This window comes from Xiphias gladius, chromosome 14 (assembly GCF_016859285.1).
Source record: "Xiphias gladius isolate SHS-SW01 ecotype Sanya breed wild chromosome 14, ASM1685928v1, whole genome shotgun sequence".
NCBI classification, from domain to species: Eukaryota; Metazoa; Chordata; class Actinopteri; order Istiophoriformes; family Xiphiidae; genus Xiphias; species Xiphias gladius.
Window position 1 is genome coordinate 9,683,271 of NC_053413.1, and position 18,039 is coordinate 9,701,309.

Here is an 18,039-nt window from a genome sequence, read left to right on the forward strand (position 1 = left end):
CACATTCACTCTACTTTTAGCTCTGTTTTGGTCCCCCAATGGTACTGTACCAATTGTACCAACTCCTGAGGGAAATATCTGGCTCTTTAACAGCTAAATGTTCCACTATGGTCACTTACTAGTTACTAACTTTGTCTGACTTCTGTTTTGTGCTGGACAGGTAGTGTACAGTGGGTTTTTCACTGAAAATAATAATTTAAAAAAAAAAAAAAAACGCCATGCAATATTCTGTTTGTACAGTAGATACTTATCCTCTAGCTAACTCATTTAACAAAACAATAGAAGACCGAAAGGAGCACATAGTAGTTAATCAGCCCTCACCTCTAGTATGTGAAATAAATAAGCTGCTTCTCAAATCAACTGCAGCTCTTCTATCTGTTTATTTTTAGGTTGTAACTGGATCCAAATAAAGATGGTGAGTGTTACTCCTGAATCTTCCATCTTGAAGTGACTTGTGAACTACTACTATCTATTTAAATATTCAATTATTTTTGATTAATCATTCATATTCTATTTATTTTGATTATTACAATAATTGTTTACTGTCCATAAATCTTATGTCTGTAACCAGACAACTTGCTAAGGCAGTATCAGTATATGCTTGCATAACATTTTGTAATGGGAGGACCGTCTCAGCGTTCACAATGATAACCATCTTGGTTTAGCATGTTAGCATGCTAACATTTGCTCATTAGCAATAAAAACATAGTACAGCTGACCCTAATGTAGTCATGGGAATGTCATTAGTTTTTTTACTACTTGGTCATAAACCAAAGTAATGGACATCCTCTGGGAACTATGAATGTCTGTACAATATATCAATCCATCCAATAGTGGCAGAGATATTTCTGTCAGGTTTTTTTATGATTGCTGCAATTGAAAGACAAATAAGCAGTGTGTCACCTACAAATACAAAGCAGTTCATCCCATGGAGCAACGTAGGAGCAACAGGCCCTTTTCATGACAAATATTTTGACTTTTTGTAGTAGGAAAAGCACAGGTGTCCAGATGTGCTATTGAAGTGTCCATGACAGAGTGACAGTGCGTCAGCATGAACAACAACAGGGCTCTGAAACTGAAGCACCCACATGGAATTCAGCATCATTCATTTTATAATTGACCCTACTGTGAAAAGCACACGTCTAGTTTTAGGGCTGAAAAAAGGGTGCACAGGACATGAGGACCCAGCAAATAGTAATCGGAGTTTGAGCTGGAACTCTTAACAAACTGTAAAACCACAAGGTAAATAATTAAAACTAAAGAGTTCTGGCTCTGTTTCTAAACTCTGTCCTTTGACATAGTTGTGTTCTGATCTCTGAACACAGCATTCTGGAAAATCAATTTGAAATTTGGACTGTAAACAATCTAATAGATTATTGTAGGAAACATAGTCTTAGAAATTTAGGAAGAAATTAATCACTCTAGACATTTCCTAAACAAAGAAACAAATGTGAAATAACACGAGCAGTGTTTTCTTGAATATTATCAAGCCTCCTCTTAGATATGTTCATGGTGCAGTGTGTACCAAAATGGGGGAAAATGACTGAAAAACAAATCTGACAGCATATGAAACAACAGCAGTACATAATACTGGTCTGTGTACTACGCAGTTTTAAGGAACCTCATTTAAGCAAGAGCAAAATTTGACTGATCTGACTACAGTACATAAAGCCAATTAGTATTTGTTTTGGCTTCCAATGAACAGCATAATAAACACGTAACTTAGCTTAACGTTTACTATTTCTTAACGTATTAGCTTTTTGGGTAAATCCCCTTAACAATCATTAACTGGTCTGGAACTGAGGGAGGCTCTTCACTCTGCTTTGATGTAGTGATTTAATTCCTGACAAAATGACCATGAGGTATCTTGGATTTGTTCTCCTGGTTTGCTTTCCTGGAGTTCTGCATGGTAAGTATATTATATTCTGTCACTTGGAAAAATCCTAGTTTGTTAAATACATGTCTAGTATGTACTTTTGTTTATCATTGTATTTCAGCACAAAGTGCAGCTCAGCCTTGTCGTGCTCCCAGACTGGTCGGTGGTTATTTTGTCCCTGTACAAGAAACTTATTCTCATGGAACAAAACTCGCTTATGCCTGTGAGAACGGACAGAAACTAACTGTGGAGGGTTGGTGGGCAACCAGCACATGTCAAAAGGGCACATGGTCTCATAAGCCACAATGTATAGGTAAGTGTTTCGTAAATATCTCCCCTGGAATTGTTTGAAGGGTGACTGGAAACCTTAAAATTCAAGGTGGTCACAACGTTTCGTTTATGATGCTAAGGAATCATGTCATCAATTATCTCAGTACATGCAAGATAAACTGTAGATAGGCGGACGGATTCATTGAGAATAATGACATCAGATTATTTCAGTAATTGAATAGGAGCAGCATAAAAATGCCATTTCACATTACTTCATGATAATGCCCCGTTTTGGATCCAACCTGGCCTATGAGTCCAGTGTCCAAATGTAAAATATATATCTGAAATAAGATGCCAACACAAAGTTGAAGTTTTATATCGTTTATGAACTTCTGGATTATTTAAGTACCTTCACTACACTCTTAAATCTCGGTAAAAATGCAAATTAAACATGTTGCTACACCTGTAACAAATTCTTTGAAAGTTTAGATATTAAATATCTTCCAGAGGACACCACATTCTTCATAACCTTTAAAGAGTAAAGAGTCATTTGTGGCTATAACCCTCTATATTAACATTCAGTGATATTGTGCTATTTTTGAACAGGCGTTACAAACCTGGAGTTCAGATCCCTGACGAGGGTTCACAAGATGAATCTATGTGGTCACCAGTAGGAAATAAGAGAAGCTTTCACTTCAGCTGTCACTGAAGCTTTGTCACTGAAGCTTTGTTCTTTTTTCCTCAGATGAAAACGCCTGCATTCCACCAACTCTCGCTAATGCAAAATACACTGAAAACTCTAATGGTTGGTATGTGAACGGAGACATAATAAGGACAACATGTGACAAAGGATATGAACACAAAGACCGGGTAGCAACAGCCAGATGCATAAATGGAATATGGTCCTCTTTGCCCATCTGTGAGAGTAAGTCTGTCAGATGTTCTGGTAAACTGTAAAAATAACAGTGACCTGAATATTATCAGAGTCTAGATCTTAATCCTAGAGTTTGAATTCTCATCAGCTACACCAACCAAGCCAACCAAGTAGCTACTCATCTGAGCAACCTGCCTTTTCTTTTTGATGACAATTGCGTTTATTTTTACAGAAAGTTCTGACACATGCAGTGAGCCCCCTAAAATCCCCCATGCTGTAATCATTCATCAGGATTACCAGGAGGTGTTTGCTGCAGATTCAGAATTGCATTATGAATGTGAAGATGGATATACTGTAGAGGGAGAACAAGCCAAACAATCAATTTTTTGCATCGCTGGAAACTGGACTGAAGGCCCAAAGTGCAGTAAGTGGACAATGTGATGAGATATGCAGTGATGAGAATGTTTTTTATGACTTGGCATTAAAGTGACTATAATCAATATTTGTATATTAGCAATGGATCAGATGACAATAAAAAAAACATTGCTAGGGAATATAATCAAGGGAGCAACTGTGTGTCTCTACAAAATGTGATTGAGAAAACAAATTAGTAGTAATTAGTTGTATAAGTGTAAATTTTACGAGAAATGGTTTCAACATTGATAGAACTTTTATTTTAAAAGCTGCTGTAATCAATATTCTGTATCAACTATTTCCTTCCCGACTGTGCAATGTGAAAGGTGTCGCTCATAGTGAGAAACCAACAGATATTTGTCACCTGACTATGTTTTCCTTGGCTGTACAGAGATTTAAAGCGACTTTCAGCTCATTGTTGTGGTTTCACGACCTGTAACTTAATGACGCCCAGTGGAGTTTTCTTGTAAACAAACAAAAATACTGTCAACATTCAATATCACTCACTATAATGCATTGTATGTATCACTGAGGCTTATCAAATATGTTGAATGAGTTTCCATCCTCATAAAACAGTGGCAAAGCCAATTTCTCTTAAAAATTTGAAACCTACATTGTTTACAGCCATGTTTACTCGCTAACAGTTTTCTTCGTTCTTCGCGGCATTTTTCTTAGTACATTACCACCATCTGTAGAACAAAGTGAAACCACTGTCAGGAATGTGTATTTGATCGCCCATGTGCACGTGCGTCTGTCTCATGGAAAAGGCTCTGCTATACCCAGAGACCAAAGAATGAGCTTTTGTGATCCATAAAGGTGAACATATTGTATGTATATGCTATGTGTTTTTTGGTTTTTCTTTTGTCTCTCAGGCAGTGTAACAGAACCAGGTACTGGACATGGTGGATCTGCACAGGGGGGAAAAGATTGGGGGCCCACTACATCAGCTAGCAGTGGTACATGGCCTATAGGTGGAGGTAGTTTATTGATCTGTATTAAATATGAATCAGTAATATTTATAAATATACACACACACACACACACACACTTATATATATATATATATATATATATATATATATATAGGTTCTGATTCGACTATTTACATCTGTTGTATTTTACAGGATCTTCCATCGGTTCTGGATTAAATGAGAGAGAGATCCAAACTCAAATCTCACCAAGTAAATAAGTAGATTAATTTCTCCTTTTACATTAGATGTACCAGATAATATTTCAACCAATCAGAGCCTTTTATTGGGTTATTGGAGAAAAATGCAGAGAAAAAAAATATTTATATCGATTATTACTATCTGTCTATCTTCATCAGTTAATTATAAAGCTGAATCTAGAGCCTTGGCTCTTATCTGTAACCTTACTGAGTGATTAGGGGATAGATTGTTTCCATGAGTGAGGCAGCCACTAAAAGGCTGAGGAAATCAAAATGTGGTGTGAATTTTTAAGTTGATTAACTCTGCTACTATAGTCTGAATTGTTTTTTTCTTTAACATTTTTGTTTTTTTTCTATTTCAGTCAACAACTGCGGAAAACACCCCACCATATACAATGGTGATGTTTCGGAAATTCATCCACTGTTTCTGAAATACCAGTGCAATAGCTTTTATAAACAAGTGGGTCCAGAAGAAGTGGTGTGTTACACAGATGGCACATGGTCTGAAGTACCCACCTGCAAAGGTATAAACAAGACAACACAGCTAACTTTTATTTCAATGGTCTGTCCAGGAGGTTGGCTGAGAAAAAAAAGTTAAAAAATAGTTTTTCCTTTTGTGCAGCTGCCTACTGCTTTCTGGACACTCACGAATATCCTTATTTGAAACCCGCTGGAGTTAAATATATAAAAGATGGTCACAGTGTCACATTGGAATGCGTGAGACTGAGGCAATGGTGGACAGATCATTATTCCTTGGCCCAATGCACTAATGGGAGAATTAAGATAAACAGATGTAAGTATCACTTAAACTCATTACATTAATATGTCATGGAGGATTACAGATTTTTAGCCATTTTTTATCTAATCATGGTCGGCTAAGATACTGTGTCTGTGCTAACTATCATCCAGATAGTTTTGTAGATAGTGTCTACAAAAACTGATAATCACTGTCTTTGGTGATCAGATCAAGATGATGAAAACCACAAAGTTTTAATATTAGAGTAATCCTTATAGGCAAGCCAAATGAAGGATTTGTTCCATTGATTGGTACCATTCTCACATCTGTATGCTAAATATGTAGCTAGACCCAACAGCCAATTAGTTTGGCTTAGCACAAAGACTGTCAGCAGAGGGAAAGAGCTGGCCTGGGTTTCTCCAAAGGTAAGATTAAATTAAAAATCTGTCTACCAGCACCTCTAAAGCTCACTAATTATCACTTTTATACATTTTTATAAGCTGTACAAAAAAATGAAGTGTAAAAACAACATCTTGTAGTTATACAGGGATTTATGTCCTGGACGATTTTTGGCTGGGACTTTGCTGGTTGTCTGGCAACCTCAAGGCCATGACAAGACTTCTCGAGAGCTGAAGCACGTTCAATCTGAAAATGATGTGCACTGTTTTGCTACAGTTTCCGGGATGAACGACACATTTCCTCGAAATGGTGTGAAACGATGTGCAACAGACTTTGGGCGACATTTTCTCTCAAATGGTCGGGATGTGTCATAGGTTTTACCCAATCAGCAGTGACGTGTATATTAATCCTGCTGTATTTAAAAGGCAGTGCGCATGTGTAACACAACAGGGTGTTGAATGCACCACCATTCCCATTTAAATAAATATTTAGCTACATTTGGTCTAGGCTGAACGTTCCCCTGAAGTCATGACATTACGCCCATCATGAAGGTACGCCAACTTCATCATGAAGTTGAAACCTTCATGATGTAACAAAACTAAACAATGATTAATTCTGTAGCATAGGCTCCCATCAGATTTTTTCTAGTGCAGCAGCGTGGCTACTTACATCATCATAATTTGGTTTAATCCATATTCTTAAAACTCACCAATAGTCTGTTCTAAGGTAATTTTTCCAATTTTTTTTTAGCTGTAATCTCTTCTCTCTGAAACTAGACCATCCAGTCCTTCTGTCCTGCCGTTAATATAGATATTTTTGTACTAGTCAAGACTCTTCAACTTGATCATTGACTCGCTTCTTCTGTCAAGCTTTGTGTAAATGATATTAGATTGTCTCTTAAAAAATGACCAACCTAATTTGAACACATGGAGCGAATAACATCACTTACTGTTAAGTAAGGCTATGTTCCAGGGCTGCATTCTTAGCTGCTAATGTTGTTACAAATGTTAAAGGGATTTTAAAGTAGGTTTTCTCATCTCTGGAACACTGTGTGAAAATTTGGTTTCTCTTTAGCTCTCTGTAAAGTGTAAATTATTGAGCTTTAGAGGTGGTGGTAGGCAGATATGTTACCATGAGACAGAGCCAGGCTAGCGGTTTCTTCGTTTCCAGTCCTTATGCAAAAATAATCTAACCCCCGGCTGGCTCCAGCTTCATATTTACAATACAGACATGGAGAGAGTGCTATTGATCTTATCATCTGCTTGGCACATTCAGCTATTGATCTTATATAGTACATGTATCCAGAGTCCGATTCATTAAGCTTCTGCCCATACACAATGTTTTTGATAGTGGATACTATTCCTCTACAGCTAATTCAACTGGCAAAACAATATTCACTGCTGTGCTTCTATGTTTATTTTTAGGTTGTAGCTGGATGCAGATGGTGAGTGTTACTCCTGTATGAAGCAATACTATATTTTAATTTTAATGTGCATTTACGATTTTGTATTTATAATATACTTGATTTTTTTATTGTATTTTTTTATGATAACTGTAAATTGTCTTGTGACCAGACCCCTTGCTGAGGTTGTATGACCAAGGGAAAGATTCTGCTACCTTTTTGATTTGCTCAACACCGCCTGAAAACAAATGCTGGCCTGGAAACTTAAAAGTTATAATTACGATGTTATACACTGTGTTAGGTTCTTCAGAAAAACATTCCAGGGTTCTAATTTTGATATATGAATTTGAGTGTAATTTTTTTTTCTCTGTACGCTCAAAGCCATGAATGGTGGACTGGCCTGAATAAAATCTGGACTGGAATTTCAACATTGATCTTTCTACAGTTGTGTTTGCAGAGATTTTTGTGTCTTTAAAAAAAATTGTCCCGCTAAAGCAATTCAATCATCCATCAATTATCTATACCCACTTATCCTGTTCAGGGTCACAACTGCTTGGTGGATCTCCCCATTGGATTACATCCTTGATAGGCCACCAGTCTGTAACAGGGCTAATGATTCACACACATTAAATCAATTCTGGTTTTATTGATCATGACACAAAGTTTGAGAACAGCATCACCAATGTTTCATTTCATGTTTTCATGAAATTGAACTCTCCAGCAAATATCTGTAACTGCTGCGACACAATTGAAATCCAGCAGAGACACCACCCCAGGATGCAACTGATACTTTATTACACTTGATTTTCCTGCCATTCTACTTTGCTGTTTTCATCTGTTTCTCCACACCTTAGGTACTAATTATCAATTATTTCACAATTTTTAAAAAAAGTTTCTTAATTTTCAAAATCACATTTTATATGATTTAATGTCTGTAGTCAAAATAAGGTTCCCACACACATACATATGTACATTGATTTCTATTACTTAATCACTGTGCTCATATTTACACTGAATGAGTTAAAAAAAAAAATTCCTCTCTCTGTTCATTTTGCATCCAACAGTTACAAACCAAAAATGTTTCAGTGACAGGTTGTGAAGGCAGTACACAAATTACAATATACAGTATATTAAGACCAGTCAGTTCAAGTCTCCTCAGTATTACAAGGCTGCGTTGCAATCTTTTTATTATCAATTAACCTAATTATTAAATTGATTGATTAGAAGCTAGAACCAGAAAATGATGGCTATTTTTACTGAAAAAGTTATTTGAATGGTCTATCAAGCTTCAGGGTTAAGGTGATATTTATCATGGTTTTGCATAAATTTACAACAGGAAAACGCCCTGTTTAAATCCAAAGTTTTCTTCTTTTTTAACATGTCACACAAATACATTTATTTTGTTGACAATTAAGTGTGATTCTCCTGTGAGAACAGGCTGAACATCAAAGAGGTTTTTCCGTCCCAAAATGAATGAAGTGCAGGTGTGTAGATTTGTCTTAAATTTAATCATTTACATGGTAGTAAAAAATTGCCCTCTGTTTTGAATTGTGAACATATTTTAGTGGTGAATACTGTAGCTTTCTGTTCTTCTGATTCAAATGACGTTGCCTTCAAGACTCAATTTTGGGCTGAGGAGCATCAGTGCGTGTGATCGGAGTTGGACATGGTCTGCACAGAGGAAGCTGAATCCAGTCCCAGCAGCGTGCCCAGGTAGGACTGCTCTCGGGGGTCCAGCATCTGATCAGGCCTCACAGGGTGAACGATGTTGGCTGGCTGGGGGGTGAGGGTGTACTTCTCTAAAAATGCCAGGTCTGTGGTAGCCTGGTAGCCAGAGTTCTGCTGCTGCCCTTGAGCCTGCATGCTCACAACACTGTGAGTTTGGGATGAGAGAGACGAGGCCCCGTGAGCATTCAGGTCGCCCTGCGCTCCTCCTGCCATCTGGACAGGAACTAAAGTGACTGGCAAACAGACATTCATAGAAGGAGGGGTGCTTTGGAGGGTTGACTTAGGTTCAGCGCGATATGCCTTTGAGGTTTCCTCAAAAGGAATGGAGACTATTTTGTCCTCACTGATCGTGCTCAGTGGCTGCTCGGTAAACCGGGTGCTATGCACATGGTCAACATGGTACTTGAGCTTGTCTTTTCTTTTAAAGGTGGCGCTGCAATGGGGACAGTTAAAAGGACGAGCGTCTGAGTGAATCACCATGTGCTTTGTCAAGGTCTTCTTGATCCGAAATGTCTGGTGGCACTCAGGACATCTGTGGGGTTTTTCACCTGTCAGATCAACACAAGTGGAAACATTAGTGTGAGAGTATCAAAATAGTATGTTTAAATAGCAATTTTTATTGCATCCACTCTTAAGAATAACTGACTGATTTGATGAACCCCACCCAAAGACACATAAACACGCACACACATATACATATATGTATATACATATATACATATATACACATATATACATACATATATAGATACACACACACACAGACACATACACACACACACACTGAGTGGAGACATCTTTTTTCTAAAATCTAAAAATGCCGGCTTGAAGATGGGTTTAAAATTACTTAAGAAAAGAGGGATCTAGAGAGGGCTTCTAGAGATGCCTGTTCAGGATTGGAACATCCACTGTTTTGGAGCCAAGAGTTACGATAGCAGCTTTGTCCTGCTCCATATTTGGTCTGGGGAAGTTAACATTCTAGTAATTCCACCCAAACTTACTTTAAGTTGTTTTTGCAAACTCATTATCAGATGCTTTTCTCATACAAATGTGAAGCACCTTATACTGTTTATAAATATGTCTAACCACTCCGTTGTTATTCTGTTGTAAACATCTAAGACAGCCAAGGTTAACATTTGAACAAATAACATAGTAATTAGATTTAACAGGTTAGCAAGCTCTGGAGGCAGCGTTTTCAACCAACTTTAGTGTTAGCATTAGCTCACTGTAGCTAGCTACAGCTGATAAGAACTGCAAGCGACAGTCATCAAATCTACCAACAAAATCCATAGTTGTCACCTAGAAATGAAAAGCTGCTTCTGTTTCCCTTTTTTGTGAAATCAAATAGCCATAGTATCAAAAGTTATTATGAATTTCAAGTGGTTAATCTGCATCCGTTGTCATTGTAAACAGCATGTATACCATGCAAGAACAGGAAATTTAACAAGCGTAGCAACAGGACCTAAGTGGGCGGGGCTTAATGAACAGTCAACTGAGATAAACAACAACTGTTTGCCTTCTCCAGCATTTAACTGCCACTCATCCGTTCTCATACATTTTTTCTAGCAAATATATCAGTTGACTTCTTTATTTCCTTACCCGAGTGAGTCCTGAAGTGCATCTCCAAACTGGACTTTCCTTTAAATTCTTTCTTGCAAACCTCACACTGATGCACAGCGGTTTTATACCTGTGAAAAAATTCCTTATTAACAGACAGAGACCAAGAACATTTGCCAAACTTTTAAGGGCCCAATGAGGGAAATACTACCACTTTTACAATGTTACCACAAAAGCGATTAAGTGTGACTGTGATTAATAATATAACATACTTCTGCCAAACTTTCTCTCCCAAATGAACACTTTTGTAGTGGACAGTCAGATGATCATGGCGCCTGAAGCACTTGCCACACTCTTCACATTGGTGTGCTTTCTCACCTATAATAAATGTGGGATAAGTTAAAGCAAATACTGAATGGAAAGGTTAACAGTATGTCTCACTGCACTGTACTGTAATAAAAAACTACATTTGTTCTTTGTGAATGAGACAAAGTAGACCCTATCACAAAAGAGGAGGCCAAAGAAAGACACAGGAGAATCCCACTGTTGTATGTATTATACTGTACCAGAGTGTATTTTCTGATGTTTGGTGAGGTGATCATGGCGTATAAAGGTTTTCCCACATTCGTCACACTCATATCGCTTGTCATCGTGGTGGACTCTGAGATGAAGCCTGTCCATGGAAAAATTTGCTCATTATAAGCAACTTCATTAATGACACAGGCAATCAAACCGAAACATTCACAACTTCCAGCATCAGACATCATCTTCCAATCTCACTGGGCCCACCTGTAGGAGCTGCCATGACGGAAACTTTGGCCACAGATACTACAGAGGTGAGGCTTCTCCCCACTGTGGATCCTCAAGTGCTCCCTCAAGGTTGTCCTATTAGGAGAAATCAGTATTAAACATGAATTTTTTTTTGCAGCTCAGCACATCAAAATAATGGTTAAGGCTTTAAAAATACATAATATACACACTGCCACCGGCCAAAATACCACGTTGCTCTTCCAGATAGGAAAATGTAGGGAAAGTTTAGGGATAGAGAGACGTACCTTTCCCTTACTGATTTCCCACAAACAAAGCATGTCCACTTTCTTTTGCCTCCATGAGTACATTCGATGTGTCTCTTTCTGTTGCCTGTGTCATTAAACTGTCTGCCACAGATCTCACACGGAAAAGGACCTGAAAATAAGACAGGATAAAAACTATTTTGTCTAATGTATAGATTGCTACAGTAACATGGTTGCTGACTAATGTAAATGTATTAGCAGCTGTCATACAGCAGTAAAATCTTTATCTATAACTCTTAAGACATTAAGAATTTATTTTTCCTCACCTAAGTGGTACTTTTCTTGGTGCTTCAGCCTAGCAAACCTTGACTTGAAGTATTCGTCACAGAAGGAGCATTTAAAAGGCCGGTCTTGGGTGTGCAATATCATGTGTTCCTGCAGATGAGGCCTGCGTGTGAAGGTCTTCAGACAAATCTGGTTTAGACAGTTCAAATGTTACAGCCTGTTAAAATCTCTTTACATACAGTGTAATAATTAATTACTAAAATTAATTCATTCATCATCATACTTCATATACTATATATTAGGTATATTCATGTGGTCATATCGTTTAAAAAGAAAACACAAAAAAACTGTGGTCTGTACTTCGGATCAAACTGCATCATTAGGTAAATTGTGAAGAATATTCTAAAACTGAAACCAGTCCTTACGGCACATTTCCAGCCTTCACTCTTCCTCTTCCTCTTGGTAAGAAACTCTTGGATGTGGTCTGGATGAAACCTGGCAGGATAGTGAAGAAGATCATACAGCATGACTGTAGCAGCTAAACTTATCATGGAGATCCAGTGGAGAATTAGTGCTACACAAATTTAGCATTTTATTTCCTAAAACTTAACTAGAACTTGGAAATCACAATTCAGTCAGTATGAACATATACAGTATTTTCACCAGTGTTTGCTGACACAGTTGTCATCATTTAATGTCCATACTACACCCAATAAAACACCTATATTAAGGTGTAAAACTGTACATTTTTAGCCACAGTAGCAGAATGGCTCTAGTAATGGTAATATCAGTCGGTCGACCACTTTGGCCCAGGAATAAAAATCTCTACAACTAAGGTCCCAAGAGATACTACTGCCTCTGGTGATCCCCTGACTTTTCCTCTAGCACCCCCATGAGGTTGACCTTTTTGTTTTTTTATGATATCTCAACAACTACTGGATGGAATGTAATCCCTTTGGTGATCCCTTAACTTTCCATCAAGCGCTAACATCAGCTCAAACTTTCAATTTGTCCAATACTTGCAAAACAAATAACATTCCCATCAGCCATGCTAATTTGCAAATATTGCTAACATGATTAACTAAGACTGTAAACACAGTAAATATTACACCTGCTAAAATGCGCAATTTTACATTGTCATTGACATGTTAGCATTGGCATTTAGGTTAAAGCAGTGCAGGCTCACAGAGCCGCTAGCGTGGCTATAGACCTTGTTACATGTATGATTGTGATAAACAGGGCATGAAAAAAATCCATTAAAAAAAGTCAAAAACTGATATTCTTTGGAGTAGTTAGAGTGAAGTACGTGAGGGTGGGGAAAAATTATTTTCAAATAATATCTGAATAATGTATATAGAGTAAAACTAGGAAAGTTTTTCTATATAAAACTATTTACTGTGAGTGTTGGCAAAGACAATAATGTCAACATTTTTTAAGTTGAAAAAATAAATGTTGACATTTTTTTAATTCCTTAGCTCTGCCAGCAACATATTTTATCAAGGCAACTAAAATGGCATGATCACTATGCAGTACTAAGACTAGCTTTAACCAGATAGATAAGGTTGTGTGCAAATCAGATGTTTACAACAATGATTGTCAACTAACAAGGTACTAAAGTTAGCTAACAAAGACAATTATGATATCTAGACACCAAATTGTAATATCTGAACCAGTGGAAACTGGTTTACAAGTTAAAACAAAAACATTACCCATGTTAATGGAATTTAATTTAGACAACTAAATTAATACACAATGTAAAATGCATGGGAAGGTAAACTGAAGGTGGTTTGGATGATATGATACCGCTGTGTCTAACCTCCTGACATGCTTGGCCAGGGTTTTCTTGCTGGCATGGAGTTTGTTGCAGAAGGGGCATTTGTGCTCCTTCTTCTGGAAAGGAGTATCGCTGGCATGCTTCTTCTTGTGTACGGTCAGGTTAGACTTGGTGGAGTAGCGCTGAAGACAGATGTCACACTGGAAAGGTTTCTCTCCTGTGTGCACTCTGGTGTGACTCTCATACTTCCCTGAACATTGCAGGAGAGGTTAATAAATTGTATCAGTAAGACGTCTGAAACATATGTATAATCACTGTCAATAAACATGGCACTACTATGATTAGTAAATTGAGCGTCCATCAGGTCGAAGGAAACGTACTATATTTCTAAATAGGACAAAACAGGAGGAGAGCCCCTCAGCTGAAAGCAGAAAGAGACTTTCTGGCAGTGGCAACAGGTGACAGACCAAAGGGAAATTTGCTATTTAAATGATTAGCTCCTATCCTTCTACTTACTTTTTAAAACAGCAGAAAGGAAGAAGAGAAGAGAATACTAAAAAACAGAAATTCTGATATTTTTTTTGTCAAAAATCAAAAATAAGCCAAACTTTTTCTCATTCCAGCTTCTCAAAAGTGAGAATTTGCTGGTCTTTTATATTATATCTTTGTAAATTGAAAATCTTTGGATTTTGGACTGTTGGCTGGATAAAACAAGCAAACTGAAGACATTATCCTGGGGTGGGGTAAAGTGCCTGTCACAGGCATTTTTCACTATTTTCTGACATCTTATAGACCAAACAATTAATCACTTATTGAAAGATAATCAACAGATTAATCAGTAATGAAAATAATTGTTAGGTGTAGTCGGAACCCCCCAACCACTTAAGATAGTAGTAGTAGAACCAAATTCTAAGTAAAACCAGATACTTAATAGAGCCGATTTTTGTGTTTAGTATCTTAGTTTTAGTCTTAATCTATGGTTCCCACCTGCGCGGTCAAAAATCTTGTCACATTTGGGACACTTGAGAGTCTTCTTGCTGGAGGTTTGGATGATGACTGGAGCCAGACCCTCAGGGTAGACTGGACTCTGGTTAGAGCTTCCTGCTGCTGACGCATGCACTTCCACCACTCGAACAGCCTGGCGCTCTGTCCTTTCTACATCAGAACCCTGTTGACTTGCACTCATGTCTGCTGCACAAACTTCAGCAATTTTCTTTTGTGCAGCCACGTCCTCATTCATGTCTCCTCTCTCTTCCTCCTCACCCTCCTCTTCCACTGCGTCATCCCCCTGAGCTGGTTTAGATGTCTCGCTCATGTCTGGTTTGGGAGTTTGGTTCTCCAAAACCACCTCTACTGCTTCTTCTGCTCTTGCTTCTTCTTGTTGTCTTGTTGATACAGTCCTTTGTCTTTCCTCAGGAGTGGTAATAAAGTACTCTACATCATCTCTCTTATACTTGGTGGGTGTTCGCCTCCTACGAGCTGATCTCCGTGTGGTAGCACTCCTCTGACCTGCAGTCTTCTCTTTCTCAGTTGAGGTATCCTGCTGTACATCGCTGTGACTCTCGGCCAAGTTGTTCTGCAAAGAGTTTGCAGAGCTAAACTGGCGACTGCACAGGGTGCTCTGCTCAAATGAGCTTTGGATGTCTGTGTCACCTGCTGGTGAGTCACTGAAGGTCATTTCTACCTCAGGAGATGCTCTTATCTCAGCCTGGGCCGGGATCCCCCTTACAGGGTGGACGTCCCCTTCTTCACACAGCATCTTTAGTATATCCATCATATCCAGGAAGCGGGCCGCTTCAGTTAGAGCCGGAAGGTCTGTCTCTGCAACAACACACTCAGAGGTGTACAAAAAGCCAAGAAGGTGCCTGAAAACAGAGTCCTCCACATGGTCCAGAGTCACATGTGTTGTAGCAGGGTTCTTGGACAACTCAGCGTGGAAGTAGCTGCTCCCATGGGCCAACACCACCTTGTGGGCACTGTAGAGCTTCCCACCCACAGACACAGAAACATCGCAGAACTTCTGCCGGATGCGGTCCTCATTCAAAAACTTGTGGAGGCTGTGACTGTGCTGTGACATAGTCAGGTGCCTGATTTGCGAGGCTGATTCTGGGACAGTCTCACAATTCGGTGGGGCATTGCAGCTCAGAAGTGAGCCCGGCTCTGTAGCAGATTCATTGCCGGCACTGATCAGCCTGCTGCGTTTGGGACGCAGAGGAGTACTAGGCTTTTTCTTCATCGGTGTGTCTGACGGGCTACCACGAATCACTCCTGAAACCCAGAGGAATAAGAACAGTGGGGGGATTGAACATAGGTTCTAACCTCTCAAGTACTGGGTTTTGATTTAGATTTGATAGGATAGTGCTATCTAAGAGGCTAGACAAATGGCTTAGCATGTAAATGTACTGGACACAACAATGCAAGCGACAGCATGAAGCCGACACGAAGGGCACGTCATGATGAAAAGTTATCATAAATGTGAAAACTCTGCATGAAGAGATTGCACAATAGCGAGTTATTACTAATGCTCAAGATATTTTTCTCCCATTTATTAATACCAAGCAGAAGGAATGACCAATTGCTATTAGCGATGCATTCGATAGACAATTTAGGCCTTACGAAGACGTGAAATTAAGCTACCAACCTTGTTGCTATCCTGAATTGGTAACGGTGTAGACTGCTGCACTTGCAGGTTCGCTCCCCACCTCAAGGACCCCTAACATTGTGATGAGTCTGACAGGCGGACCCCCCTCCGGGGAGAATGTTGACAGGCGACGGCTAGTGCTACCCCGGAAATTAACATTTAAATTAGAACGGTTTTTTTTTAAAGAAGAATCTTACCTGAGAGACAAGGGCCGCATTTACAAAGCACCGTACACTCCAGCTGACATAAGTGAAGTGGAAAATAAACAGAGGAATAATAATTTCCTGAAAGTCTGTAACGCCCAACCTCGCCATCCTACCAGAAATGTCGGACTTTGCAACAAACTGTTCGCCCATTGGCTGTTTCAGCTTTTGTTCTCTAACGCTCTTGTTTAGAGGTTTAAACAGAAGAAAAAAAACAACGATGGATATACGAACTTTGATAATTTAATTTTTTCGTTTTCTATGTAAGGCTTAAAAAGTCAATTAAACGCGAATTAAACAAAGAAGACGTGTTGACGAGCAGTTACCGAGACGGTTCACCAGACGACGGCATCATGGGTAATGTAGTCTGAAAGCTATTAGCATACTGCCATAATAGCTGCTAGCAACCAGTTCAACATCTTAGTCTTTTACAGCGATGTTAAGCAACTAAATACATTTACTTACGTATTTGTACTTGAATACAATTCTGAGTTACTTGTACTTTACATGAGTATTTTAATTTTAGGTTACTTTATAGTTTTACTCCACCACATTAATCCGACATTTAACGTTACAAGTTAGTCTGCAAATGAAGAGTTTAAAATACAATGCGTTGTTACAGAAAATTAAACCACTCAAAATTATATAAAGTGACTAAATATACCTCTACCACAGCCAGCTACAAACTGAGATGCTAACTACATGGTAATGCATCAATAACAATAATTCACCAGTAAAATATATAATAGTGTAACACTGACAGAGCCCATCTTAACTGCATATTAAATTCTTTTAAAAATTAACCAATCAACATCCACTAAAGTAAGACTTTTACTTCTAGCAGAGTATTTATAAAATCTATTGCTACTTTTACTTAAGTAAAATATCTTATTGTTTCTTTCACCAGCGTCTTTTACTCAAGGTGTATTAAATTAGTATATCGATTACAATGTGTGTGCAAATACACCGGCTATCTTTGCATATATACAATTCCAAAATAAACATATTGTATCTTCTAACATGATGATAAATTTGCACATTACAGTATTAGAATTTAATAGTTGTCTTCATTTCACATATGGGATCATGGCCCCAGATTCTGGCCTCTAACATACTGTTGGTGCCACTGTAAAACCTGAGCCAGAGCAACTGTAAAACAACTAACACTAAAAAGAACAGTGAGGCCATTAGTATTACTAATGGGCAAATTGAATGATCTTAGGGCTCTTCAGAGAAATGTCTGGTGATGACGTCAGTGACGTTTTAATGACAGAGATGTTTCCCAGATTAGAACCACTGGCCTCAATTAACTTCTTTCAAAGACTGGGCCATAGTCCAGCCAATTGCTGCAACCAAATAGAACTCAGTTGAGGGCACGCCCTTTAGTACATGTGTGCATGCATATGCATGCACACATGTATATATGCACATATATGCACACATATTGTGATTATATGTGATTATGTTCATGATTCAGGGTGTGTATGTTGAGCTGAATTGATGGAATATTCCCTTCTACAGAAAACTAAAAATCTAGTAAACAGAAACTGAATTTCAGTTTGTTCCCCTGCTGAGGTAAGGTTTACCATCTGTTCCAAAACCCTCACATCTCACTGTTTTCAGGTGAGCTTCGATTGTCACTTGTATAAGTGTATATCACAGGTCTGTGTGGTGAAAATGTCCGAAGTTGCTCAAATTA

General features: G+C 38.4%; 2 protein-coding genes across 6 annotated transcripts; one reads left to right on the forward strand and one right to left on the reverse strand.

The window, feature by feature from the left end:
• The first annotated feature begins 1,153 nt into the window (after positions 1–1,153).
• On the forward strand, positions 1,154–7,783 carry LOC120798604 (complement factor H-related protein 1-like). 3 transcript variants are annotated; one of them, XM_040143003.1, is made up of 11 exons: positions 1,154–1,909; positions 1,998–2,189; positions 2,892–3,071; positions 3,253–3,444; positions 4,307–4,411; positions 4,559–4,615; positions 4,965–5,126; positions 5,225–5,395; positions 5,684–5,763; positions 7,162–7,181; positions 7,312–7,783. In XM_040143003.1, coding segments are annotated over exons 1-11 (1,218 nt in total). In that variant the 5' UTR covers positions 1,154–1,851; the 3' UTR covers positions 7,313–7,783. The 3 variants fall into 3 exon arrangements, with proteins under 3 accessions (XP_039998937.1, XP_039998939.1, XP_039998938.1); XM_040143005.1 differs by lacking the exon at positions 5,684–5,763; XM_040143004.1 differs by lacking the exon at positions 5,684–5,763 and having other exon boundaries at positions 7,162–7,783.
• A 309-nt stretch (positions 7,784–8,092) lies between these two features.
• Positions 8,093–16,621, reverse strand: zbtb41 (zinc finger and BTB domain containing 41). 3 transcript variants are annotated; one of them, XM_040143001.1, is made up of 11 exons: positions 16,335–16,620; positions 14,484–15,764; positions 13,539–13,746; positions 12,148–12,217; positions 11,764–11,911; positions 11,480–11,609; positions 11,214–11,309; positions 10,991–11,097; positions 10,697–10,802; positions 10,467–10,555; positions 8,093–9,415 (listed from the first exon to the last, which is right to left on the reverse strand). In XM_040143001.1, the coding sequence occupies exons 2-11, from the start codon at positions 15,730–15,732 to the stop codon at positions 8,781–8,783; spliced, it is 2,838 nt and encodes a 945-aa protein (XP_039998935.1). In that variant the 5' UTR covers positions 15,733–15,764; positions 16,335–16,620; the 3' UTR covers positions 8,093–8,780. The 3 variants fall into 3 exon arrangements, with proteins under 3 accessions (XP_039998935.1, XP_039998934.1, XP_039998936.1); XM_040143000.1 differs by having other exon boundaries at positions 16,138–16,620; XM_040143002.1 differs by having other exon boundaries at positions 9,233–9,415; positions 10,467–10,569; positions 16,138–16,621.
• Positions 16,622–18,039: the final 1,418 nt, after the last annotated feature.

Excerpts from the sequence above, each read along its gene's own strand:
- zbtb41 (XM_040143001.1), bottom strand. The coding sequence starts at position 15,732 with ATGAAGAAAAAGCCTAGTACTCCTCTGCGTCCCAAACGCAGCAGGCTG. Across the intron at positions 10,556-10,696 it reads GGAGAGAAAGTTTGGCAGAA|GTATAAAACCGCTGTGCATC; the intron begins GTATGTTATATT and ends ATTTTTTCACAG. Across the intron at positions 9,416-10,466 it reads GCACTTCAGGACTCACTCGG|GTGAAAAACCCCACAGATGT; the intron begins GTAAGGAAATAA and ends TTGATCTGACAG.
- LOC120798604 (XM_040143003.1), top strand. The coding sequence starts at position 1,852 with ATGACCATGAGGTATCTTGGATTTGTTCTCCTGGTTTGCTTTCCTGGA. Across the intron at positions 3,445-4,306 it reads GACTGAAGGCCCAAAGTGCA|GCAGTGTAACAGAACCAGGT; the intron begins GTAAGTGGACAA and ends TTTGTCTCTCAG. Across the intron at positions 5,764-7,161 it reads TGGCCTGGGTTTCTCCAAAG|GTTGTAGCTGGATGCAGATG; the intron begins GTAAGATTAAAT and ends GTTTATTTTTAG.